Consider the following 24929-nt stretch of genomic DNA (forward strand, 5'->3'; position numbering starts at 1 on the left):
TTGCTGGATGACATAGTGGGCAGACATATCAGTACTAAATCAGGGTTTACAAGTGCAAAGAACGTCAAATCAGCAACGCTTTATTTGTTTTGCTGCAGCCGAACGTTAGCTAGCTAGCAGGGAATTAGCCGTAGCTTGCGACTCACATTTCTTCAGCCACTTCATCCAGTACCGCACAATTAGAGTGTGGTATTTCTTGTTCTCAATGCACCATGTAGAAAGCCCCTGTATCGACTCCATGGTGTTTGATACTCCTTGAAAACGACGGTCCAGAGACGCTTCCAAAGCAGCCGTGGAGGTGCGAGCACCATGGCCGCTTGCAGCTCCAGAACCGGCCGCCATCTTTGTGTTTGTCTCTGCAGGTCATCCGCTCCTCGCGATGTTCAAGAGCCCAACCGAGGCACCAACGGGTGCACGCGCTGCAGCCAGTGTTGCCAGATTGGGCCAGATTTCCCGCTCAATCTGGCAACACTGTCTGCGGTTGCACGCCTCCCCTTCTTCTTCTTCTTCTGTAGCTGTGTTCGAAATCGTTCCCTATTCACTCACTCACTATTCCCTATATAGTGTTCATGATATAGTGCACTATATAGGGAACGAACAAACGAGAATTCGGACAATACACTGAACATTTCTAAACGTCATTTGCGTCAGTAAATGCGCCGTGTATTTGTGTGACGCAGACAGACGCGCACACATCAGGTAAACAAACCGGGCACTCATGAGGAAAGCTGGAGGTTGTATTGATGTTGAATGTTACATTTCCTTGATCAAGGTTTTTTTTAATTAATTGTGAATGTTACATTTTCTTTGTTAAATCCCAAATAAATTGTTAGCATTTCTAAATGAAAGCCGTAGACTCCATCATTAAATGTATTCGTTTTCGCGGTTATTCAGCTTCTTCTTCTCCGGAAAAACACGACCGCATTGCATTGTGGTATACGGGAGTAGCATGTAGGGAACATCGTATGTACACTCAGATTTTTGGGTATTTTAAGTGCACTATATAGTGCATGAAATCAACCACTGAGAATTCGAACACCACTACAAAATGGCGAGCACCCTATATAGTGCACTATATCCGTGATAGGGAACGATTTCGAACACAGCTTGTGTCTTCTTTTAGACCACGCTGCTGGCGAGCAGAACGACCGGTGCATTACCACCACCGTCTGAACGGGAGTATGATATCATGGTGCCTACTCTGAGCCTACTTCTCGTTAAAAAAAAAAACACAAACCAGAACCAATAAACCAAACTATATCACTTACCTTAATTACAATTATGTGTTTATCTTTCTATCTTTATCTTTATGAATTTAGAAATTAAATTAAAGCAATCTGCGGACTATGATTTTGTGATTCTATTCTCAGAATTTTGACTTGAAAGTCAGAACTCTTTAATAATCACGTGTATTTCTTTTTTGTTCTGAGTTTAAAGTCTACGAAAGAGGATTAGGGCCACATGTGATTATTCTTTTGGGAGTTCTGAGTTTAATCTCAGAATTCTGACTTTAAACTCAGAACAAAAACAGTTCTAACTTTAAAGTCAGAATTCTAAGGTTGTCCACACTGATGGTGTGTTCCTGAATCCTCGGACGCCAGCCTTCCGAGGTGACGTCACTTCCTGTCTCGGAGCATTCATAGCGTTCCTGTTCGTCTTTGTGATTGTGGCAGGACATTGGCTAGTCGCTGTTTATTGTTAGCTATATTAGCCTCTTTGGCTAACCACCCAAAAAACAAACAACAAAACTTTACATTGTATTGCACGCACAGCAAGACACACAGCAAGATCTCTTCACGGGTGCAGCCATTTTGTTGAAAGCGTCATCACTGCTCTCGGTCTACTCTCAGATTTTTGAAAGAGGAAGACAAAAGGGGGCGTGTCTTCGAGAAATGCCGCAAGACAGCTGGGAGATCTTCGACTTTTCGCTTTTTAAAAAACGATTGCTGATGTGGATAAATGAAAACGCTGGGTTCGCGTTGTAGTGTGGTGTACGGAGGCTTTCAGAAACAATGATGTTCGGTTGCCATGACGCTGCCACAAGCTTGCGCTCGAGACCGAGACGCTCATCAAAAAATGGCAGGTGAAATGGAAATGATGATTTCTCTGTACAATGTACTTTTGTATCTCGAGTTACAACGCGACATATCGTCTCAAACATATTCGGTAGTGCAACGCCGAAGGCGAGCGCTGTACTTGCTGTGCTTAAGCGATGGGAAAAAATCGCAAAGACGCCAGTTCAAACCGTACTTGGAGCGGCGTTTCAAAAAAAAAGAAAAATTGGTTTGAGACATATTTTTGCTTGTGAGTGAAAATGGTTACTGCAACTATCATCTGATCGCGCCCCTATTATCTAAACAAAGGCGTGGCGGGAGTCTCGTAACCATGACAACAACTGTTTATCAAAATAATTTCAATGTGGAACGTAGATGCAAAACATAACGAAAACGATATGAAAGACGATAGTGTGGACGGAGATCGTTTTCATTGCGAATTTGCGTTTTTATATTTACCCGGGTTAGTGTGGACAGGGCCTTAGACTAAAGTCAGAATTCTGACTTTTACGGAAGAGGATTGGGGTCACATCATTTGATTATTTTATTAGAGTTCTTACTTTAATCTCAGAATTCTGACTATAAACTCAGAACTCTTTTCATACACACGAGGACAAACAAACACCACAGAAAACATCAGAGCAAGACATGCTTTATTATATGTCGTTGTCGTCCATGGTCTTTTTGATCCAGTCCAGATAGTTGACCACTCTGGTGTAGACTCCGTATTTCCCGCGGGTGTTGCAGTCGATGCCCCAGCTGACGATGCCCGCGGCGGTGTAGATGTCCCCCTGGCTGATGGCCAGCGCGCTGCCGCTGTCTCCCTGGCACGCGTCGCTCTTGCCGTCGGGCATTCCCGCGCAGATCATGTTGTCCGTCAGCCTTTGGCTCTCACCTGCCAGCGATCGGAGGCACGTCTGCTGGTTGACGACGGGAGGACTGAAAAACATCAGCTGGTTGCTGAGGATGCTTGTTCCGTCTTTCTGTGAAACACCAAAGCCCGAGACTAGTCTGGGAAAATAAATGAGTAAAACAATTATTTGATGTGTTCAAATGTTGAACTTCCAAAATGAACTCAAGGCCTGCATGAAACTCTTGTTTTACCCCATAACGCCGTCTACGTATGTGGCGCCCTCTGGTGGTAAGCAGATGGGCATAATTGAGGAATTAAACGTTATCCGATTTTGCAGTCTGATCAAGGCAATGTCATTGTCATAGTTGATGTGGTTTGGGTTGTCGTAACCAGGATGGACATGGAGAGAGGCAACACTCGATGCTGCTCTATTTATCAATTCATTAACATCAATGTGTCCTCCCCGAACCTGGAAACCAAAACAAGATTGGAAATGAATCAAGGAAGAGAATGGGATCCATACCAGTAGGACGCAGTTAATGGAATCAATAGGGTGCAATCCCAATCCACTTACTATTACTTGATCTTTGTTAACTTGTACGCCGTTGTGAACGAGGTTATGCGCTGCTGTCATTACCCATCGGTCCCCGATCACGATGCCCCCTCCCCGTCCGTTCACGTTCAGAAGCACTTGCCAAGGGAAAGTGTCGGGGAGAGCCAACTTGCCCCCGAGGATCCTCCCAGCCTGACCCGCCCGCGCTGTCGGCTTCCCACAAACTAAACAGAGAAGTATACGAATGGGCAAGACTGTTTGCAGAGAACTGTTCAAACAGTGAGTCGCGACCCATTAGAGGGTCAGCAGGCAGGGGACCAGGTTACGCGTCTACGTAATTTGTCTGTCTAATTTGATCATTAGTTCATGACCAAAGACAGAGGAATACTATTGGAGTGATTCTGGGCCAAAAGTAGGTCTACCTGTACAGGAGGTGAGTCACAGGATGAACAAGTTTGGGGACCCCTTAACGGATTTTAAACACAAAGTAAAACGTTACTAAGGGCCTCTGGGGCTAGAGGAGGTTATATTACCTGGTAGGCACGGGCCTCTATGGTGAAAACTCTATCGACAACATTCTATCGTCGATAGAGTAATCTGCATTACGTTACATAATTATGTGCCACCTAAATGCAAAATTACCTGGTAGACAAACTGGAACTACAGGGACATCATTGTTGTCGCGCCACTTTCTGTCTGCTGTACATGTAAAACTCACTAGAGAAGAGATGGAGACACCGAAGGGGGACATTAATAAAACAATGACAATGAAATCCGTTAAAAACACCAAACTCTACCTTGGTTTGGTTTATAGTGGTTGAGGAGATCCACGCCTCACCTTCCACTCCTCCCACCAGATTGTAATAAGGCTCATTACAGTGGTACTGGATCACAGAGAGGTGCTGATAGTCCGAGCCAGATAAATATTTGATTCCGCCATTCAGCAACTCTTCAGGCTTCCCACAATCGATGACTGTCAGAGATAAAGCAAATTTATAACCAACGTTTTCATAACAAAGGGTGTTGGCAGCTTTAAGCGTCAGTTGAACTTACTCTGGCATTCTGGGAGAGGGAGGTGCCACTGTCCATTGCTCTGACATCGGATAACGGAGCTGTCCATCTCTCGACCGTACTAACAGACGTAAGAGAGACAGAAAATATAGGAAACATTCAAGCATAGGAGAAAACCCAAATTCAGCGTAATGTTATTTTTTACCATCATTAGTTTGTATCCCTGGTCACAGCGGATGTGGATGTAGTCTTTGTAGAGGTACTGGGTGAAGGCCGGTGTTACCCTGCCATGGGTCAAGCTACCCGGAGACGGACAGCTCACCCCTGAGGCACACACCAACACATTTTAATTCTACAATCGACCACGTCAACTCATGCTTGGCTTCCAGAAATTGTGATTTTCTTTCATATGTTTTTTCGTCTTTGTCATTCGTTGCTTCGTTCCTTACTTTGTTCCTTTCTGAATTCCTTTCTTCCTTCCCAGTCTGTGCCCTCCATCCTCCTTCCCTCCCTCCCTCCATCTCTCTCTCCCGCCCTCCCTCCCTTCCTCCCTCTTTCCCTCCCTCTAACTCACTCTCGGTGCTGTAGTGCAGGCTCCAGCCATCGCTCACTCCCTCTGAGTCTGTGTGGAACTCCAGAGTGACGTTGTTTGAGTTGGTGGCCATGAGTCCTGGACTCTGATCCCCACACAGCCTCACAGGCTGCTGGTCCTGGACCGTCACCTGTATCAGACCGGAGGCAGGAGAAAACACAAGGTCTCAGACTATCTATCAGACATATATATATATATGCAGTATTGCACATGGTAATACATCAATGCACCCTCACATCATTCCCAATAATAAGTATCCAATTTCAACAATTTTCTTACTGTAATCAAATATTTTATTTGTATTTTTTATTCCTCACTCATTGTATTGTATTGTGTGTCCCGGTTGTATTCTGTTTTCTTACTCTTCACATGTGAAGGGAGAGAAGCTGAAGAGAGCATTGCGCTGCCAGTTGTACCTGCTACGACTCAGACTCAGGCATGGGACCAATGCACTTGAACTTAACATAAAGGCTAGGACCTACTTGCCATCCAAGACGGCGTGTCCGTTTACCTCTAACCAATGGTACAAGCATCTCGAGCCCTCCCTCCCCTCGACGCTCTCGATGTGAAAGGGGGAGGTGAAGTTCAGGGTGACGGTGAAGCCGGGCTCCACTGAGATGAGGTACCGGCAGTCCAGTTTACGGAGGGAGGCGTCAGGGAACCCCGGGCTGGACAGATGACCCGTGAGTTCGGAAAATACTCCCCCGACGCAGGAGGCTGGGGACAGAGGGTCAGTGTTTGAGCAACACGCAAAAACACACTGGTGACAGCTGCTAACCAATAGTAAAACATGGAATAGAAGATACGTAGAAGACACAATAAACACTGGCATTCTTTGTTATTACACTTATATTAACATTTAGAAAACATCATTCCTGACACTGCTGATGGTTGTGAAAATGAATATTTAGTTCAGTGAAAGGTTATTCTAAAAGGGATTTAAATCATTTATTTGACTTTTTTGACTTACACTCATCAATCACTTCCTCATGAAAAACCCGCTGATACTTGGTGGATATGCCGTGAAATAAACAATTCAATCCATTTCCTGAGACATTGCACTCACCAATACAGGTGTGTTGGTCTGGGCGTAGCTCAAAGCCATGGTGACAGGAGCAGAGGTACGAGCCCAGGGTGTTGTGACAGATTTGGGAGCAGAGTGGCTCTGAGTCCGGATCCAGTGGTGCACACTCATCGATGTCTGGTGAGAAGAAGGAGGGAGGGGGAGGGTGTTGGAGGTGGGAACAGTAGTGGGGTAGTCTCTCAATCAAGGGTATTTAGTATCAGAGCACTAACAGCAAGAGGGTCAAGTTACCTCCTGTCCCCAAAACCGTCTTATTTATGTACCAGCACCAGTATGGTCAATGTATGTTAAGCCAACTAGTGGTTTCTATGCTGGTTCAGTGACAAACCAAAATGGAAAGGACCCATAATCATGTTATGAGCTACACCCGTGTTTCTCCTACTGTGAGAGGGCCCATTGAGGCTATCATGACGTAGAGCCCAGAGCAGGGATTACATGTTCTGGATTTGTTGATCCGGGGACTCCTCTTTGGCTACCTAAAGTACAGTACGGCTAACAGGAAGTGTAGGTTAAAAAAGAGAAGCCACTGGTCTGTGTTAGGAGACTAGTAGTGGGGTTATAGCTAAACGACGGCTGGACTGAGAGCTAACCTGTGGCCTGGTAGTGAGCCGAGAAGCCCTTGTGTGGCTCAGAGTTAGTGTTGTCCGTTTGGAACACCAGGGACATCTTGTTGCCAGGTGACAGGATGGGCTGGTTGCCAGGATGATACCCATCGGGGGAATTCTCCTGGCCACAGAACTTCCCCAACAACTTTTTATCATCCGAGAGAAGCTGGGAGATTGGAGGGAGAAGAAGGAACACACACCCCCATACTTACTAACTGGTTTCATTATTATATTTAAATAATGAAGCCAGTTAATAAGTAATTATGGGTCTGCTACTTTCATGCACCAGGCCAAACGGCCCATGGTCAGTGGTTGATGTCATCAATAGTTTAGTGTACTTTTCTTTCCCTAGTACATCGAAAGAGCAGACAAATAATCACTGTTCTGAGCGACACTATTGTATTTGTCCTCTGATGGGACCTCTGTGAAACGGGTATGTGATGAATCTCTGGGATTAGAACCCATCCAGGTGGAGGGCTATATTTTTATTAATGGATTACTTTGTATGTTGTATGTTAGGTACACACTTTATGATTGCATGTCTGTATCATTGTCACAAGTTCGGCAGACATGTCTGATGTCTGCCGAACTTGTGATGCAAGATCATTTTCTGAACAAATGGTATGGTATATATGGCGTAGGTTATAAAGAATATAGTAGAATATAGTATTGGCTATGTCATAGTATTACATAGTAGAGTATATGCATAGTATACTGTAGTATGGTAATAGCAATGGTATTGTATAGTATTGAATGATCTTAGTTTAGCATAGTATAGTATACAGTCGTAAGGATGCCGATGTTTGTGTTTGTGTATGTGTTTGGGAGAGTCCTTTACAGAGCAGTGCACCAAGACAAAAGCCTTGTATGTTGATTCTTGGAGTGCTAGCCTCCTTGGATAATAACCTGATACTGCATCAATAAAGGGATTGCTTACACTTTACTGGGGAGGTCTTCCTGAACCTAGAAGCCCACCCTCTGTGGTAAATGTGAGTGCTATTGTGTACTGACCACTACGGCATCGTAACTGCAGTCTTGAGTGGGCTCTATGTCCATGTGTGTGAAGGTGAGCTGGATCTGGTAACCGTCGGCAACACGGAGGTCCCAGCTCTTCAGCAGGTCTGGGCCGTACGGCCGAGGGAAGTCGGGGGACTGAATCTTCCCGTGTTTGGGCCACACGACATCCGCCACAGGTACACACTCACATCCCAACACACAGAGCAGCCTTGGAACACAAACACACACACACACACACACACACACACAGCATGCACGCAGGCACACGTACAGAAAACCACACATACACACACAAACAGAACCACACACAAATACACACAGCATGCACGCAGGCACACGTACAGGCAACCACACTCACACACAAACAAACAAACACATACACACACAAACGGAACCACACAAACACACAGCATGCACGCAGGCACACGTACAGGCAACCACACTCACACACAAACAAACAGAAACACATACACACACAAACAGAACCACACAGACACACAAACAGAAACACACAGACACAGAAACACACACACAAACAGAAACACACATACAGTTCGATCTGTTTGTCGTTAAATTGTTCCACTAGAATTGAACAAACAAACGGATGCATTTATGTGTGTTCCTATTACTCTATTGTTTTCGTTGTTGTGGGTACGTTACATCAATGAATGTATTCAAAATATTGCTTATAAAGTTTGCTTAGTATAGACCTACAAATATTAACAGTAATGTGCTTCCCAGTATTAACAGTGGAATCGTCATTTATATTTTGGAATATTATCCTCCAAGTAAAGTAAATTTCAGCAACTTTTTATTATTTTTAAAAGACAGAATATTACATACCAAATGATCCAGTTTGGTCTGCCCATATCTAAATTCCAATAGTTGAAATAAAGCTGATTGCAAGACCTGTTGTTTGCTTGTCAATTCTGGTAAAAAACGAAAGTGGTTTCCCGTATAAATCTCATCTTTAATCAAACATAATCTTTGGACCTCCAGTTGGCTAAAGGCTGAGCCTGGAGGGGCTCTGCGGTGCAACTCAGAGCTGATATTCACTTTTGATGGTTATAACAGGGTATGATTTGATGAGAAAGGCACCAGATAGTTCCTTATGTCATAATTCTTTGGGTAAATGCACCCGTCTCTTCAGACAGAAGATATGCGAGCATGTGCCAAACTATACGCTAAGTCTCTCTCACAGCTTGGTTCCGTATGCAGTCTAACCTATTATTTACGTATGTATTTATTATGTATTTACTATTCAGCAATTGCTCAGCTCAAGGATCCCTACAGGTATGCTGAGGGATCGATTGCGGATCGAACCCAGAACCTTTCGGATTGGAAGTAGGCCTACAACACTGTGGAAGTTATGACAGCCTATGACTACCTATGGAGAACCAAAAACACCCACTCTTGATCTAATTAAAAGCACTTACATTTCAAGATTTGGTGACTTCAAAATGGTCGAAGTTGTGTGCCAAGGAAAATATATATTTTTATACCTAATCGTATCCAAAAGTTCCAACACGTTTCGATAGGAATTTGTTTGTTCAAGAAACAATATTAAGGAGTAATGGAAAACACTGTTTTACAGTGAAATAAGGGAATTTATGGATCAGCTGCAGTGAAGAAATGAAAACATGTGGAACCTTAAATAAGTTTAAACAAATGTTTAAAACCATGTATTGAATAGACATGTGCTGGATGTTTGGAGGCGCAGTGAAACAGGGGGATGTGGAGGTTGTTTTGGGTTGTGTGCTTCTGGTCCTTTGTTTCTATTCTGACTATTCTGATTTAAACATTCAGTTTATTGATATTAAAAAAGTATTAAATTATAATGTTTATTGAGTTTGCTGTATATTTTTGCAGTTCATTTGTTAATCGCTTGGGCTTGTTTTTTTTCTTACCCATACATATATTTTTGAATTTTTGATAGTTTTGTAAATAAAATCCAATCAAATCTAGTTACCTCGTACCCTGCCTACCTTTTGAGTCAATTTAGGCTGGCATTTCCATTTAGGGGTTTTTCTCTCCCCTCTAACCGCCAGCAGAGGGAGCTGTCACTCCTAAATCCAGCAGGGGTCCAAAGTAAACGCCATTGAACCCATAGACACAATTATCTTATCTCATGAGCACAAAGATAAATTATGTGAACTGACAAGTTAATACTGGGCATGTTTTTATTGGATGACCTCCAAACAACGCATGTATGAAATCTTATCAATCCGACCTTTAGTGGGGCACTTGGTATAGATAAGTAGACTGGGTAGCCCGCCCATTTCTTTACGTTTTTGCGTTTTGCTTCCGATACGTTTTTGCGGTCAATCACCAAGCTGGCTTTCCCCCCTGGCCCGCTATTGGCTGGTTTAACACAATGACGACAGGGAAGCGACGGCATGCAGCCAATTGCGTACAGAGTCATTTGAACTAGGCCCATTGATCACACCTCTTGTGCTGAAGAAAATGACAGCAGCTTCCCGAGACCAACGTGCAATCTACGATTGAGCTTGGTCTGGCAATAGCCAGGCTAATAGATAAGCAATAGAAAACTTGTTTGCAGCACATAGGGATTTATTTATTTTAGTTAAAGATGCATAGGCTTACACACAAAAACACTATATCATTTACAAATTGTTTGATTAATGGTTAAAAAAAATGTATTGTGTGAAATACATAGTTAATACTGTTGCATTGAAATTATGAAGTGCAAATCAGTTCTTCATATTCTTCCTTTCTTCATCCTCTACTTTCTGCATTGTCTCGCGGATCCAGCCCACATATTTCCTCACTGCAGTATAATAACCTTTGAATTGCTGGACCCCACAATCAGCTCCCCATGAAACAATGCCTTCAATCCGATACGGCCCTGCCTCACCTTTGTTCCCCTCACCCAACCTCGGCACAAAGAACGGCCCCCCACTATCCCGACTGCAGCTGTCCTTGCCTTGCGCTCCGGCACAGAACATGTTCTGAGTGAAAAGCATGGAGGTGGCCCCAATTCGAGGAGTGTCCGCACAGACAGCAGAGGAGTACAGTGAGATGGGAGCGTGTCTCAGTATTTGACTGATGTTTCTATTATCTGTCATTCCCCAACCCGCTACAGAGCCCAGCGTGCCGTCCACCAACGGCCCCTGGGCCTCAGGCAGACATATGGGTGTCAGGCGCGGCCCCAACGGAGCCCGGGAGGCCAGCCGGATCAGAGCGATGTCATTGTCAAAGTCGACACGGTTTCTGTTGGGGATGTTCTTGGTGAAGCCGGGATGAACAATGATGTTGTTGTGATCCACCGGCAGGTATTCACCTTGGGGGAGGTTATTGGTTCTGATGGTGGGGTTGGTCTGTGCCAGGTTGAACACCCCGCCATACAGTTTCACATCAGCATTGTTGTCCACCACGTGGGCCGCCGTCAGAGCCCAGCGGTCCCCGATCAGCGAGGCCCCCGCCAGCACGCGGCCCTTCACCGAGAGCTGCCATGGGATCTCCCCGTCTTTCGCCATCTCACCCCCCAGAATCCTGCCGGTAGCCAAACTAGCATCTGCAGTCTTTCCACACACTGTAACACACAGATACATATGTATTTAATATATAAATATGTATTTAATATATATATATATGAGTGTGTGAGGTCATCAGAAATCATATAAAATATACAAATATATAGCAATTATATATATAAAGTCATACCGATTACTGGAATAATAGATAAGGTAATATCATGTGTTGTGATTGGTTATTTGAGCTGTACCCTCAGTGCATCGTGGCAGCGTCTTCCTCCCGTCCAGTGATACCCACTCGCCGCTGGCATCGCATGTGTACATGTCTGAGGAGAGCAGAGCACATCACAAGCTATTGGTACGCATGCACGGGGTCTCGTGACCGTCTGACAACTAGCGGCACCGCCAAGCGTTGGAAGTGTGCTGGCTTTGTTTGGTCACTGGTCATGTGGAATTGATTTTCACTGAACATCACCCAGTGTGTGTTTGTGTTGCTTACCAGGGCCTTCCAGCTTGTAGTAGCTGGAACTACACTCAAACTGAATCTGATCGCCAAACAAAGTGCTTATTTGATTGGGTTTGAGTTGGAGGACATCCTGGCTGACGTCTGGGAGGTCACAGGTCAAAACTGTAGAGGGAAGTACAGCATAAGTACAATGAAATGAAGTACAGAGATTATTTACAGATAAATTGTGAAAGAGTTCTGAGGGATTCTTCCACAATGGGAAGGTGAGATAACTCACAGTCACAGGTGTAGGATGGACTCCATGTGCCCGTTTTCTGGCACGTTGTCACATAATGCGATAGAGATTCCTCAGGCTGACCACATGGAAACAGATCAGAGTTAGGCCAATGCTACGGGGTTCAGATCTATTCACTGTGCCATGCATTACACAACACATGATGGGTTGTGCTTGTCCCCTTAATGGGGACATGCATGTACAGTATGTAGTCTCTGCACACTCACTGTATCAGCTCGACGACCTATGCCACAGGTGACAGTCACTCTGTCGCCATAGTGATACTCCTGACGCATGGGGGCGACTGTAGAATCGGGGGTAACTGTTCCTAAACAGGTCTGGCCTGCAAATGACAATGAAAGCATATTTTAATATTGATTTATTGATTTACTCCTGAGCTTATTCAGTGCATTCAAGAGTTGTCCATAAAACCACCACCAAAAAATTATGTCTAAATGGTAAATGGACTGTATTTATACCGCGCTTTTCAAACCAGTGACCCCGCAAAGCGCTTCACAATGTTGCCTAACATTCACCCATTCATGCACACATTCACACACCAACGGCGGAGTCAACAATGCAAGGCGACAGCCAGATCCTCAGGAGCCATTAGGGTGAGGTGCCTTGCTCAGGGACACAACTAGCAACCTTCCGGTTACCAGAAGTAGAACAGTGTGCTGTTGTACCTTTGGTCCTGTAGAAGAGAGTGAACCCATTGTTGGAGCCGTAGTTGTCTGAGTTGAAGTGAATGACGACGTGGTTTGAGTGTGTGAGTAAGGGACTGGGAGGAGGCACTGCACCACAGAATGGTCCCAGCATCCCAGACCGAGTCTCAACCTGCCAGTAAGAAACAAGGAAACCAACTGAAATCAAAATCAACTGGACAAACCGGACTGGTCTGAACCAGTTGCGGATCTAGGGGGTGACCAGGGGTGGCCGGGGCCACCCTAGACTGAAACCCGGCCACTCCATTGGCCACCCTTGTCGTATTTGCGACAAGTCTTGAAAATGCAAATCCACCAACATTTTTGGAGGATTTTTTATTTATTTTATATATATAATTTTGCATTTTTTAAGAGGCTTTATACATTTAGGTCTGGTTCTTATGTCCACATCTGGTGTAGAGATTCCCTCTAATATTGTGGATCTCACAAAGAGTTGAAGAATTCAAAGAGGTATTCCTTGAGGTGTTCAAGTTATGCAAAGGGACCGTTGCCAAACCTGTGAGTACAGCTACCTGTGAACGAAGCATTTCCACATTCAAACTGGTCAAGACCTACCTACAATCTACCATGGAGACCACCGAGTCAGCAATCTAGGAGTTTTAAGTGTAGTGTCCAGACGAGCAAAAGCCTTGGATTTTGGTGATTTTGTGAATCGCTTTGCTACAAACCGCAATAATAGCAGAAGACGGCTGTTGTGAGATGAATCTATGGAAAGTTAATGTATTTTGTATATTTTAGAGGCAAGGATTCAAAAAGTAATTTCTTTGCAATTGTGTAATTTATTTTCTGATAAATGCGCTGCATTTTGACTTTTTACTTTTACAATGTTAGATCGGAAGGTCGAGTTACTGGTTGACCTGAAAAGCTTAGACCAACCTGCACTTGTTGTCTTAGAATCTGAGTTCAATCTATTCACACAAGGCCTTTAGAAATGTGACATTTAAAATGAGTCAGAATTAAATTCTTCTTGGTCTTCTTTTTAAGAAGACCAAGAAAAATTGAAATTTTGATAAGAAAAAAAACACTCATAGGTAACTGCAAGAAAGTAAAAGTGTATTGACAATTACGCCATTGTCTGAATTAATATGAATTGATATTAATAATTAATATTAATAATTCATATTATGATGTAGAGTTACACTGTGTACATGCCTTAAATATTCACTAAATTTCAAGATGCCTTATATCATATTTAGATTTATGTTCCACCCCAAAATTATCTCTGGTCTCACCCTGGCCACCCCACCGAAAATGTTCTAGCTCCGCCACTAGTCTGAACACACAAAACCAGTCTCGGTTGCTCACGGTCATACTAACCGATGAGCAAGGCATTGATTCAATAATTAATTGGACCGCATTTATTTCGTGTGCATTTCACACTCTTCAAATTGTTCATAATTGTGAGAAAACTGCGTATCAACCTTTATAAAACACTGTATGAACAGTTAATATATATATTTTTAATTGTATTTCTTTTCTTCTTTAGGACTTATGCCACAGCTCTACAGAGACCCTTCTGAAGGGTTTCAGAAGGAACAGAGAGCGGTGGGTGGGGGGGCCTACGGTCAGTGAGTCCCTGCAGGCCCCATCAGGACCCTGCTCAATGTCGAAGGCAGCGGAGAATTCAAGCTGCAGCTGGAGGTGGGGCTCCACGGACAGGGTGTACCGGCAGCGGCTGTTGTCCGGGTATGGACGGAACGGACTGGAGATCCGGCCCTTCAGGGTCCCAGACAGATCCTGGCTGCACCTCACTGGGGGGGAGGGAGGAGGAGGAGAGGAAGGAGGAGGGGGGACAGGAGGTGACAGCAGCAGGTTCACCATAATTCATCACAAACTACAACGCTTGCCATGAAACTTTGGGTTCATGTGCACTGTATCTTCATCATGGGATTTCTACTATTTTCATTACCTCTTTTAATCCTCTGTGTTCTTCCTCCTTTACTTTGTCCTCTTAAGTTTCACTACTTCTTTTAATTAACCTTTTAAGTACCACACCCTTTTATAAACACCATGTCTAAATGTCTCAGCTCATAAATCATAACTCCTAAGCAGAGGCACAGTCATTAATAATAATAATAATAATAATAATAATAATAATAAACAGGCCTTGACAGAGTCACTGCTGCTCTGAACGTCCTTTCTCGGGACTACCTCTGTATTTTATTGTATTGTTTTTGTGGGTGCTCTCCAATTTCCCTGTTAAGGGACAATAAGGAATCTTGAACTTGAACTTAAAATAAAATGATTTGAAGATACATTAAAGCTACATGCACTACAACCAAATAATTGCTCATAACTATAACCAAATAATAAGAACCTAGTCTGACCCTAACCCAGTGGTCAAGTTTCCCATCCATTTCCCCTTCACATCCACACCACCAACCCAGTACTGGAGCCTCAACCAGGTCTTCTAAACATCCCTCGGTCGCCGTTACCAGAAGCTTACCAGTGCATGTGTGCTGGTCCTCATCCAGAACGTAACCAAGGCGACAGGAACAGTAGTGGCCTCCTACAAAGTTGTGACAGAAGTGGCTGCACTCTTGGCCTGATGGATTCTCGCATTCATCGAAATCTGGGGGGGAAGTAAAGGCATGATAAAGGCATACGATATCACACCCAACACAAAAACATATATAAGGGCCTCTATGATATGTTCTGACCCCGGTGGTCTGCGTACCTTGGTCCGTGTAGAAGGCTCTGAAGCCGGTGTGTCTCTCCGGGTTGGAGAAGTCGGAACGGAAGGTCAGGGAGAGGCAGCCCCCGGCCGAGGACCGGAGGTCGGGGTTCACGCTGGACTGCAGCTCCTCCAATGGCTTTCTGCCACAGAGACTGGCGATCTTCTGTCCATCTGAATAGATCTAGATGGACCATATGTCGAGGGGGAGGGATCAACGATTCCTTTGAGGGTCATATACAAATAGTCGTGTTCTCACTATTTTAAAGCAAACATGACAAAGCTAATAAAGTGTGACATAGAAAACCAGGTAGATAAGTTTGTAAAAGTGCAACAGTCCTGCATAGTATATCTAGAGAACGTAGATGTCTGTTTGTGAGTCTACTATTGTTTTGGAGTCTACCACATTGTCTGTCCAGGCATACAATGACTTCAGGTATTTCTGAGGAATTTAGGTATATATGACTAAATATATTTGATCTGAAAATCTAAAATCATAGGGCGTGACACTCATACTGTGATGTTCAAATGGTAATTATTTTGACATCATCATTTGTTCGATGATTCATTTTTCTTTGGAAGTCCAATTTCTTTTCTCATTTCGAAAGTCTTTTAATGAAATGCTTTTCACATAAAAGTATATAAATGAATAGTTATGCTTATCTATTGTAGGCTAGCTTATAACTTGAAGTTCACAAAACAGGTTTTCTCGCCACATCATTGGATCTTCACACAGAATAACTATGTACTTTATTTAACAATTTATTATTGAATGTTACAACAAACAAGTTTGATTTTGTTATTATTTCCTTCTTAATTTTATGTTGTATCGTCCACCTTACAAAACGATGAACATGCAGACTGGTCGCACATAAAGCCTGATATTTCGTTTTAAGAAAATTAACAACGTTGCAATAGACATATTCAATGTCCTGAATGATTGGCCAGCCACCAAATACCAAAATTGAGCAAACAGCTTCCTCGTGGGCAGTAGGCCATTCCTTATATGGGGGTTCAAACTGCTAAGTCATGAGCAGTAGACTATTCCCTATATGGGGATTCAAACTGCTTCCTCTTATGCAGCAGACCATTCCCTGTATAGAGATTCAAGTTACTTCCTCATGAGCAGCATTCTCTATACATGAGGATTCAAACTTCTTCCTCATGAATTCTCTATACATGAGGATTCAATCTGCTTCCTCATGAATTCTCTATACACAGACATTCAAGAAGGACATGAGGGAGGCCATCTGAAGGGAGCCATATGTAGGGCAGACCATGGGGATTGAGGAAGGATAGGAGCTGGAGGTGAACGACGTGTAGCAAGTTGCAAACAACCTGGTCAGATAGTATATTCCAAGTTTGTGAAATATCACTGCCAAATCTTAATGGGACATTCTGAAAATCATGGTATCAGGATAAGCTGAAGGAATTTGTTTAGATTTAAAACTGGAATCGTCTGAATTATTCTGAATAATATTTAGTTGAAGGGATGAAGGGAACTCTCCTTTCCAGCACGATTAAGAAAAATAATTAAGACATAAATTACTTTAGGAAGTAAACCCAAATGTCAATAACTGTCATGCCAAACTAAATTAAGGGCACTGCTACACCATTTTAGCCTTTTAGATGATCAAATACATTTAACCGTTGTCTGTTCAACATGACTTCATATTTCTCAATCCTCAACACCGATACACATTTAAAAGAGATATAAATATGTGGGGACTGACCTCCAAAGCATCGTTCTCACAGTCCAGGCTGTCCTCCAGGTCCAGGTGGGTGAGGCTGAGGGTGAGCTGGTGGGCTTTGGGGGCACACCGTCTCCACTCCAGCCTGGATAGGGGCTTGTAGCCCCGGGGGAAGCCGGGGGACTGGACCCAGCCCGACAGAGGATCGCTGGCCCAGCAGGAGGCCAGGAGGGATAGACAGAGGCTGGGGGGGGGGGGGGGGGTCAGAGAGATACACATCCTTAAAGAGACGACTGCGTCCAAGTGGGAATCGGCAGGATGAACAAAGGTACAAATATTATTACTGGTACATAAACGTAACACACGACCAAAGAAAGTGTTTTCTCCTTCTAACAATGTGTCATTATCCAAGACGCTAAATTATTTGTTACTTTTCCGTGTGGTCCATCTAGCTACCTGATATCAATAGCACTATGCTGTTATATCATATATATCAGTTAAGAGTTGTAATAATTAAACCCACCTTAATCTCAACATGTTGATTCGACCCGATCTCCTCTAACTCTTCCACACGCTAACCTTCCCTATTTTATAATGTTTTACTTCCCTTGCCTCTCCTAGAAGCCCCGCTTTGGTTTCGTTTCTATTATTATTATATAATGTCAGCATTTTATGAATTCCATCAGTCTGTTTTTGTACTCTTGTTTTATGATGGATGTGGTAGACTGTTGGACAGTTGAAATAAGGCAACCCTTCTGTGTTCTCTCCTAACCTAGGTAACGTGGGAATTGTTCTGGGTCTGTTCTCCGCTCCATGTGCAACAGGACCCCTTGGTACTACACTTCTGGAACACACCCGTCCAACAATCGGCCAAGATGGATATGATATGAACAGAGACGTTAAATATAGATGGAAAGAGCTAAAGAGAGAGAGAATGAGACCGAGAGAGAGAGGCTGAGACCAAGAGAGAGAGAAAGAGAAAGACAGAGAGAGAGAGACTGAGAGAGAAAGAGAGAGAGATAGACAGAGAGAGAAAGAGAAAAAGTGAGACCTATAGAGATAGAGATCAAGAGAGAGAGACAGAGAGAGAGAGAGAGAGAGAGAGAGAGAGAGAGAGAGAGGCTGAAAGTCGAAAACACACCAGACACAAACAAAGATAGGGTGCAAGAGTGAGACAGGGGAGGCGTGGCTGGCTACACAGATTTTCCACTGTGCTGAAAACAGAACACACAAGAGCAGTAGAAGTCATATGCTAGGAACGCCAGTGACTCATGATACAGAGAACAGCAGCAGGTGATGACTTAGCTGTAAACAGAACTGGAACTTTTTCATTTAGCAAAGGGAGGACAGCAGGAGGGAGAGAATCTGGAGTTTGACAGGGATCTAAGCCACTACAGGATACTGGAGGTGCCTGAGGACAGTGGGTGATCGGGGTCAAAAGGATGAATTGTAAACAAAATGAGTATGTTTCCCAGGGAACCAGATGCTGTGATCGCTGTCCGGCAGGTGTGTCTAACGTATGTGTGTAAAATGTGTGTGTGTGTGTGTGTGTGTGTGTGTGTGTGTGTGTGTGTGTGTGCGTATGTGTGTGTGTGTGTGTGTGTGTATGTTTCTTTACTAATCTGCAACCTCTCATTGATTTGATAATGCTAGCCTGATTCCCTTTCACAACTCAGTCTGTGTGTTCCTTCCACTCCTTCTTAGGACAGCATGTCGGCAGAGAGTGTGACTCAAACAGGACCACTGAGTGTTTAGGGTGTGGAGCAGGGGTTTTCACAGACAAGCAAAATGGCCTGCGTCTGTGTTTGTTATGTGTAAAATGCGACAACAGTAAGTGAAACACTTTTTACACACATACACAGACACACACAAGTAGACATACACACACTTATAAGCAATCCTAGACGCAACCCGCTTCATCCATTCCCCCGAAAGATCAACTGTGTTTACACTAATTTGTCTTTTAAGACATTTTAAGACATTGTTAGTATTTCCCATGTAGAGGTTTTTTTTATTCTTAAAGTGAAAAATAGATTCCAGGACCAGGCGCTCGACCTTCATTCATTTATTTATTCATAATTATTAATATATGATAAACCCTTTTCTTTCCCAACTGTTTCCACCTGTGTTGTTGTAGAAAACCAGACGGTGGTGAAGGAGTGCCAGGCCCACGAGAACCGGCAGTGTGGCTGCAGCGCAGGCTTCTATTGCTACGATGCCAGCTGTGAACACTGTGTACAGGTCACCTCCTGTCCCCCGGGCCAAGGGGTCAGGGTTCAAGGTGAGCGCTGACCATCTGTGATGGCTGTGTGAGTGCACACACACTAAAGGGGAATGTTGAACGTGAATGATGGACACAGGGTAGAAGGACAGTGGGGCCGGGCTGTGTAGTGGAGGGGTTCAATCCCAATGTCTCAGCCGCAGTCTACCTGCATGAAGCAATCCTAGAGCAGGATGCATAGCCCCATGAAAGACATGTCTGTATTCATTGTAGGTTGGTTTGGATAGGGTGCTAAAGTACTTTCAACAAATAGTAGAGTTACAGAAATAACGAGACGCACTGTTACACTTCCAGCTACGGGGACAAATGATACAATCTGTGCTCCCTGTGACAGTGGGATGTTCAGCAATGTGTCAGACGGCACTTCACCTTGTACAGCACACACCAGGTGAGCTCGATTTTGTTCTTTATTAGCTAGGCTATCATTTAATTCATTCATTTAAAGCATTCATCTGAGTTAAAATTGCAATCAATTTAAAACAATAATTGTAATGAAAATTTTTGATGAACTAAAAGCAGGGCTTTGGGATCGTAGGGAGAGTTCAGTCAAACTATCAAGTAAAAGCTGCCAAAGTAAAGGCGCACAAGTGATTAGAATGAAATTATTAATGGAGGGGATTCCATGGATGCATTGGCTTGAGGATGGGCTTTTTTTTTAATGGAGCAGCAATAGAAAAGTTGAACAGTACAGTTTTCAGTTGATGGGACTGTCTAGTTACTGTGTATTGTGTTGCAGTTGTGAAGATCAAGGGAGACCGCTGGAAATGCCTGGAACCGATATTGCTGATGCTATCTGTGGTCCCGTCAAATCTGGTAGGGTTTGACTGATTATAACATTATGTCAGGAATACTGTATGGCGAATTACTGTACAACCTTTGAGGTAAAAATATTGCAATCCTCAAGTTATTGACAATTGATTATTAGAATTACAACACCATAGACATTAACAAAGTTATAAAATGTCTAATATTGATGTACAACTCAGTCCATGGTTCATATGCTGATCCTGTCAGACATTAACAGACTTCCTCCTCCATTGTGTTATTTCCTACACTACCCAAAATACTTTCATCTTCTTTTTAATGGAGCAGTTGGGATGCATCCCCAATAATCCATATATAATGAAGAAATAGGCTTTAAGAAATGCCTATGGACTCTCTTGAGGATTCCCCTTCCTGAAGGATTCCATTTTGAGTGAAATTCAAAAGTATTTGATCCTGGTTAAGGCTTACAGTAGTGTGTACTGTAAATCTGAATTTGTACCCCAGATTTTCACTGCCATTGCTTTCTGCAAATAAGATCCATTCATTAAGGAAATTACATTTGCAGGCATTGACACTCCCAAGTAAACAAGTCGTCCTCTGTATGGGAATATGCATTGACCTTTCCCCTCCTCGTGCCTCCTGCCGCCTCTTCCAGGGTGTTCCTGGGAGTTACCAGCAGGCCTGTGGTCTGGGCTGGCCTTGAGCGTTCTCCTCCTGTTTCTTGGACTGATCATATGGAGGGCAAAACGCAGATCACGTAGAACAGGTAGCTGTGTGTGAGCATGGTGCATGCACTCTGCGTGTCCTACATGTTGGCTTACTGATCAACATCGAAATGACAGTTGCAAATGCCTTTGAAGTTCAACGTGTGGTTTTCCCCAACTCTTTCCTGTGCAAGTGAAAGCAATGTCACGTAAGACTGGTGCTGTTGACCCACATTTATATACACATTTTAATATATATACACATTTTAATATATATATATATATATGTGTGTGTGTGTGTGTGTGTGTGTGTGTGTGTGTGTGTGTGTGTGTGTGTGTGTGTGTGTGTCAACAAATATGCACCACTCTTTCTTTTTTAAATAAGATATTTAAAAAGAAAACGGCAGGCTAGTCTAATATCCCAGATTATCTGAGAGAACATACCAGGCTACAGAACGGGACAGAACTTTCCACGAAACTGTGTGGATGACCCAGACAGGGCCGTTCAGCAAGTGAACAGCTTTTCAGTAGAGGCCGTGTGGCCAAGACACTAATTCACTTTTGAACCCAATGTGTTGACCAAACATAGAATAAAATATTTTGTTTTGAGATAAAGCATTTGTGTTATATACATAGCGGGAGGACACACAGTCAGACATGATAACAGACAAGATCAGAGGATGATTCAGTGATGAAGAAACCTGCATATTCATAAATCGTGGGTAGAAGGCCAGAAGGCTCAGTGAGAAGCAGTTGGGGGGCGGGGGGGAAACCACATCCCCCTCCACTGCCAGTAAATCACACCACGTCACGGGTGTGTGGGAAATGACTCTTGTGTTATTGTATTATGTACACTGAGATGTAGACTCACTCAGACTGCATGGGCCCATGCGACCTATGAGATCGTAAAATATGAATGGGTTTCAATGGAGAGAGAGTAATTATTTTCTGGTCCCAGTCTTTATATGCCCCGGATAACACATAGGTTGTTTGTGGATTTAAATGATAATTTTTCATGTCAACAGTTTGACCGTTTATTGGGCAACGCTCCCTGCGAATGGAGTGGACAACATCGTCAATCTTCCCATCGGCATAACTAACACTCTCCACATGCTTATAATGGTTTTCACCTCTTCGATGCTTTTATCCTTCCCTTGGAAAAAAGCGGTGAAGTGGAGCAGAGATCGCCATGTCTGTAGGCGCGTTCACTTGGTGATAACGTGACGGCTCGCCAGTCGCCAGTGATGACGCTCACGCTTACGCGTGTTCCCGACAGCAACCGTTCATGTGCACTTGGGAAACTGCCGGATGGGAATCTAAAAGTTCTTCACAGCAGGTTTTTTTTATCCGATAAAAAATAGTTAGAACCAGGGGCGTAGGAATGAGTTTAACATTGGGGGGACACTTATCCGATAAAAAATAGTTAGAACCAGGGGCGTAGGAATGAGTTTAACATTGGGGGGACACATATCGGAAAAACCTGACAGATCCGTTAATGGTTTGAACAGAAATATGTCATAAATTAACTACACTGAAAAAATTCACAAACATATTTTATTCTGCTAAAAAGATACATTTGTAAATGTAAAGGAAAACACATTTTCAATGGCAGTAATGAACTGATAAATATCAAATAAATTACTTAATTGCACGCTCAATCATCCAGTTTTTAAGAATAAGAAGCGGTGACAAGACGCGCTTTCAAAATAAAATAAAACATTTTTCTCCCCCCGGTATAATTTTTAGGTGGGACAAATGCGCCTGTCTCCAATATTGGAGGGGACACCTCCCCCCGTCTTCTGCCTATTCATGCACGTCACTAATAAACCATACGTCACCAACTGGGCAACTCTGTTAACAAAATTTGGCCCGAGTTGCCAAACGGAAGTAGAATCATAACAGCGTCATGAGGTGTCGTTCACGCAAACTTTCCGATGTCGCGAAAATGTTTTCCCAATCATTTCCAGTGATATGAACGCACCATATACCGGAGTCCCAAGTGCGGTTGGTGATGTATATCATTCGCGTCGAGAGAAGCGACGAGCTGTAGTTCACAAAGCGGCCTCACACAAAACCTAACATTATCAAACTTCTTCGCGAAAATGTTTAGTTTTCTTTGCATGAAAAAATATCATTTAAATCCACAAACAACATATGTGCAATCCAGGGCATATAAAGACTGGGACCAGAAAATAATTACATTCTCTCCATTGAAACCCATTCATATTTTTCGATCTCATAGGTCCCATGGGCTCTACTGGAAAAGGCCTGACTTCGCCAATCTATAGCGAATAAGCCACGCCTTTATGTTCTCAACCTTTTGTCTTGGTTTTAGCGGAAATGGCAAAGTGGCCATGGTTGTAGTCTTTAACTTATCTACAAAATCATAAAACCTTATATGGTGTTGACCATTATGTGAAAGAAGAAACCAATCATAACTGTTGTTAGCTTGACACGTCATCAGAAATGGCATAGACTCAATTAATTTACCTCAAAATCCTAAGGTGAAGGTCCTTGTGGTTACCTGGTGTGTCTATTGTCAGTGTTCTCCAGTGTTCCTGCTGATCCACGGGTGTCAGCAAGCCGACCGGGAGTCCACCCCCCGCATGCCCCGTCCCCGCATATGGACATCCACTGCCAGGAGAGCTGCGACTGCCCCTCACACATCACAGGTGATCCGCTCTGCCAAGGAGGCCTACAACAGTTTCACACACTCACACACACCAGAGGAGCTGCTGCTGTCCTCAACACCAATAGATGGAGGTCGGGTGTATAAAAGCCAATTTTATTAAAACAAAAGGTCTAAACTAGGTCATCATCCTCACAATTATTACCGTTAAAATAAATGCCCTCATTCAGTTGTCACTTAATGTGGTTATTACAGCAGCACTGATGGAGAATATCCACACATCATCATGCTTCTGTTCTATTACAATACACCAATTGTGGAGCACTAGGGCATTAGAATGAAAATGTGGTATTGAATTTCAATTTTTCTTTCTTTCCTATAGTGGACTTAAAGTGCTGCACCCTTGACCGCGTGGTTGAAAATGGCCTGCACAAAACGCAACCGGAATGGACCAGCTTTCCTAATCCCTTCAATCATGAAGACCAACACGGGAACGGGAGGCCGGATCAGCTGCTAGGAGCCTCGCTCAGCGTCCACTCCGAGCCTCAGGAGGACGAATGGTGCGGGACCTAGCCAGCAGCAGTCCGCATGCACTCACTCCATAGACTCTGTGCACATCGTTAATACGTCCATGGTACACATGGGTGAGTTGATGAACATGAGGCTGAGGAATCTCTTCCCAGCACTGGGACAAATCGAAATTTCTTGAGAAAATGTTGCAAGAATGGAATTTCCATAGACGGCGGGGGTTCCTTAAAGGAGACATATTATGGTGTTTTCCCAACAAGTACACATAGTATTTGAGTTCCAGAAAACATTTTTTTCAAGCTGTTTGCTGGAAATAGCTTTTAGGAAAAGAAATCACGCCTACCGCTATTCCCCTCTGTTTCAGTCCCTTCAGAATGCGCTGTTTCTGGTGTCTGTAGCTTTAATGCAAATGAGCTGCTGCCCACTGACCACTGAGCTGTCAGACTGAACCATAGGATGGAGAAGGGATTGTTGCCGTTTGCTGACTCCTGGAGCTATTTATCTATATCTATATGATATAACATAATAATAACATTATATACGGGTATTTATATATCCAATATCACAGCCAAAAGCTCTGTGCGCCTCGGATGATATTATGAATAATAAAGACTGTGTCTGACGTCTCTGGTAGTTCCACAAGTAGAGACTCGTAGTGGGGGATATCTCGGCCATGGTTGAGAAGAATTGCGGGGAAGGAACTTTGACATTGACTCTCTGAAGTCCATGAACCGCGACATGGAGAAGAAAGGGATTGTACTCGGACTGCCTCCGAGATCCCCGCGCCGGACTGCAGTCTGGCCACCGTTGAAGCCGTCCGGCCGCAGTCCGGCGGTGTACTCCGGGAGCTGAACTGGCGCCAAAGCTATGTGGCAGCTCCAGCGGACGAGCAGCTCCGGTGGGGGGAACTCGGCGGCAGTCCGGCAGCT

The 24929-nt window shown here is 43.7% G+C and overlaps 4 protein-coding genes across 8 annotated transcripts in view; 1 reads left to right on the top strand and 3 right to left on the bottom strand.

The window, feature by feature from the left end:
- LOC307080871 (threonine--tRNA ligase 1, cytoplasmic-like) overlaps positions 1 to 342 on the bottom strand; it is a gene marked incomplete at its 5' end in the record, with an annotated part of 42647 nt that extends 42305 nt beyond the window's left edge. For all 4 annotated transcript variants that reach the window (XR_013812109.1, XR_013812110.1, XM_079743823.1 and 1 more), the window contains one exon: positions 147 to 342. Coding sequence is in view for 2 of the 4 variants with exons in the window: in XM_079743823.1 (XP_079599949.1) it covers positions 147 to 342 (196 nt within the window). The remainder of the gene's footprint in view (positions 1 to 146) is intronic.
- Positions 343 to 2710: 2368 nt separating this feature from the next.
- c1r (complement component 1, r subcomponent) lies at positions 2711 to 8379 on the bottom strand (the record flags this gene model as incomplete). The annotated part of the gene is made up of 12 exons (XM_079750872.1): positions 2711 to 3065; positions 3159 to 3376; positions 3482 to 3684; positions 4299 to 4433; positions 4514 to 4592; positions 4677 to 4795; positions 5046 to 5193; positions 5575 to 5780; positions 6130 to 6264; positions 6738 to 6918; positions 7764 to 7910; positions 8368 to 8379. 12 exons carry the CDS (start codon positions 8377 to 8379, stop codon positions 2711 to 2713), a joined length of 1938 nt encoding a protein of 645 aa, XP_079606998.1.
- Positions 8380 to 10304: 1925 nt separating this feature from the next.
- Positions 10305 to 17701, bottom strand: c1s.2 (complement component 1, s subcomponent .2). Its single transcript, XM_079735065.1, has 11 exons — positions 17617 to 17701; positions 17136 to 17337; positions 15406 to 15586; positions 15175 to 15300; positions 14292 to 14479; positions 12690 to 12840; positions 12231 to 12346; positions 12007 to 12082; positions 11763 to 11891; positions 11515 to 11589; positions 10305 to 11322 (listed from the first exon to the last, which is right to left on the bottom strand). Exons 1-11 carry the CDS (start codon positions 17628 to 17630, stop codon positions 10481 to 10483), a joined length of 2100 nt encoding a protein of 699 aa, XP_079591191.1. The 5' UTR covers positions 17631 to 17701; the 3' UTR covers positions 10305 to 10480.
- Positions 17702 to 18358: 657 nt separating this feature from the next.
- On the top strand, positions 18359 to 24873 carry LOC307080775 (tumor necrosis factor receptor superfamily member 5). Of its 2 annotated transcripts, none has more exons than XM_079743663.1 (8): positions 18359 to 18599; positions 18798 to 18923; positions 19231 to 19374; positions 19669 to 19762; positions 20111 to 20187; positions 20795 to 20905; positions 23387 to 23515; positions 23855 to 24873. In XM_079743663.1, exons 1-8 carry the CDS (start codon positions 18536 to 18538, stop codon positions 24043 to 24045), a joined length of 936 nt encoding a protein of 311 aa, XP_079599789.1. In that variant the 5' UTR covers positions 18359 to 18535; the 3' UTR covers positions 24046 to 24873. The 2 variants fall into 2 exon arrangements, with proteins under 2 accessions (XP_079599789.1, XP_079599790.1); XM_079743664.1 differs by having other exon boundaries at positions 18803 to 18923.
- The last annotated feature ends 56 nt before the right edge of the window (positions 24874 to 24929 follow it).

This window comes from Pollachius pollachius (assembly GCF_949987615.1).
Source record: "Pollachius pollachius genome assembly, chromosome: 1".
NCBI lineage: Eukaryota > Metazoa > Chordata > Actinopteri > Gadiformes > Gadidae > Pollachius > Pollachius pollachius.

Coding starts and splice junctions, on each gene's coding strand:
- c1s.2 (XM_079735065.1), bottom strand. Junction 15,301..15,405: donor AGCCTTCTACACGGACCAAG/GTACGCAGACCA, acceptor CTTCCCCCCCAG/ATTTCGATGAATGCGAGAAT. Junction 12,083..12,230: donor TAGGTCGTCGAGCTGATACA/GTGAGTGTGCAG, acceptor CCATGTGGTCAG/CCTGAGGAATCTCTATCGCA.
- LOC307080775 (XM_079743663.1), top strand. CDS start 18,536: ATGAATTGTAAACAAAATGAGTATGTTTCCCAGGGAACCAGATGCTGT. Junction 18,600..18,797: donor CTGTGATCGCTGTCCGGCAG/GTGTGTCTAACG, acceptor ACTCCTTCTTAG/GACAGCATGTCGGCAGAGAG. Junction 20,188..20,794: donor CTGTGGTCCCGTCAAATCTG/GTAGGGTTTGAC, acceptor CGCCTCTTCCAG/GGTGTTCCTGGGAGTTACCA.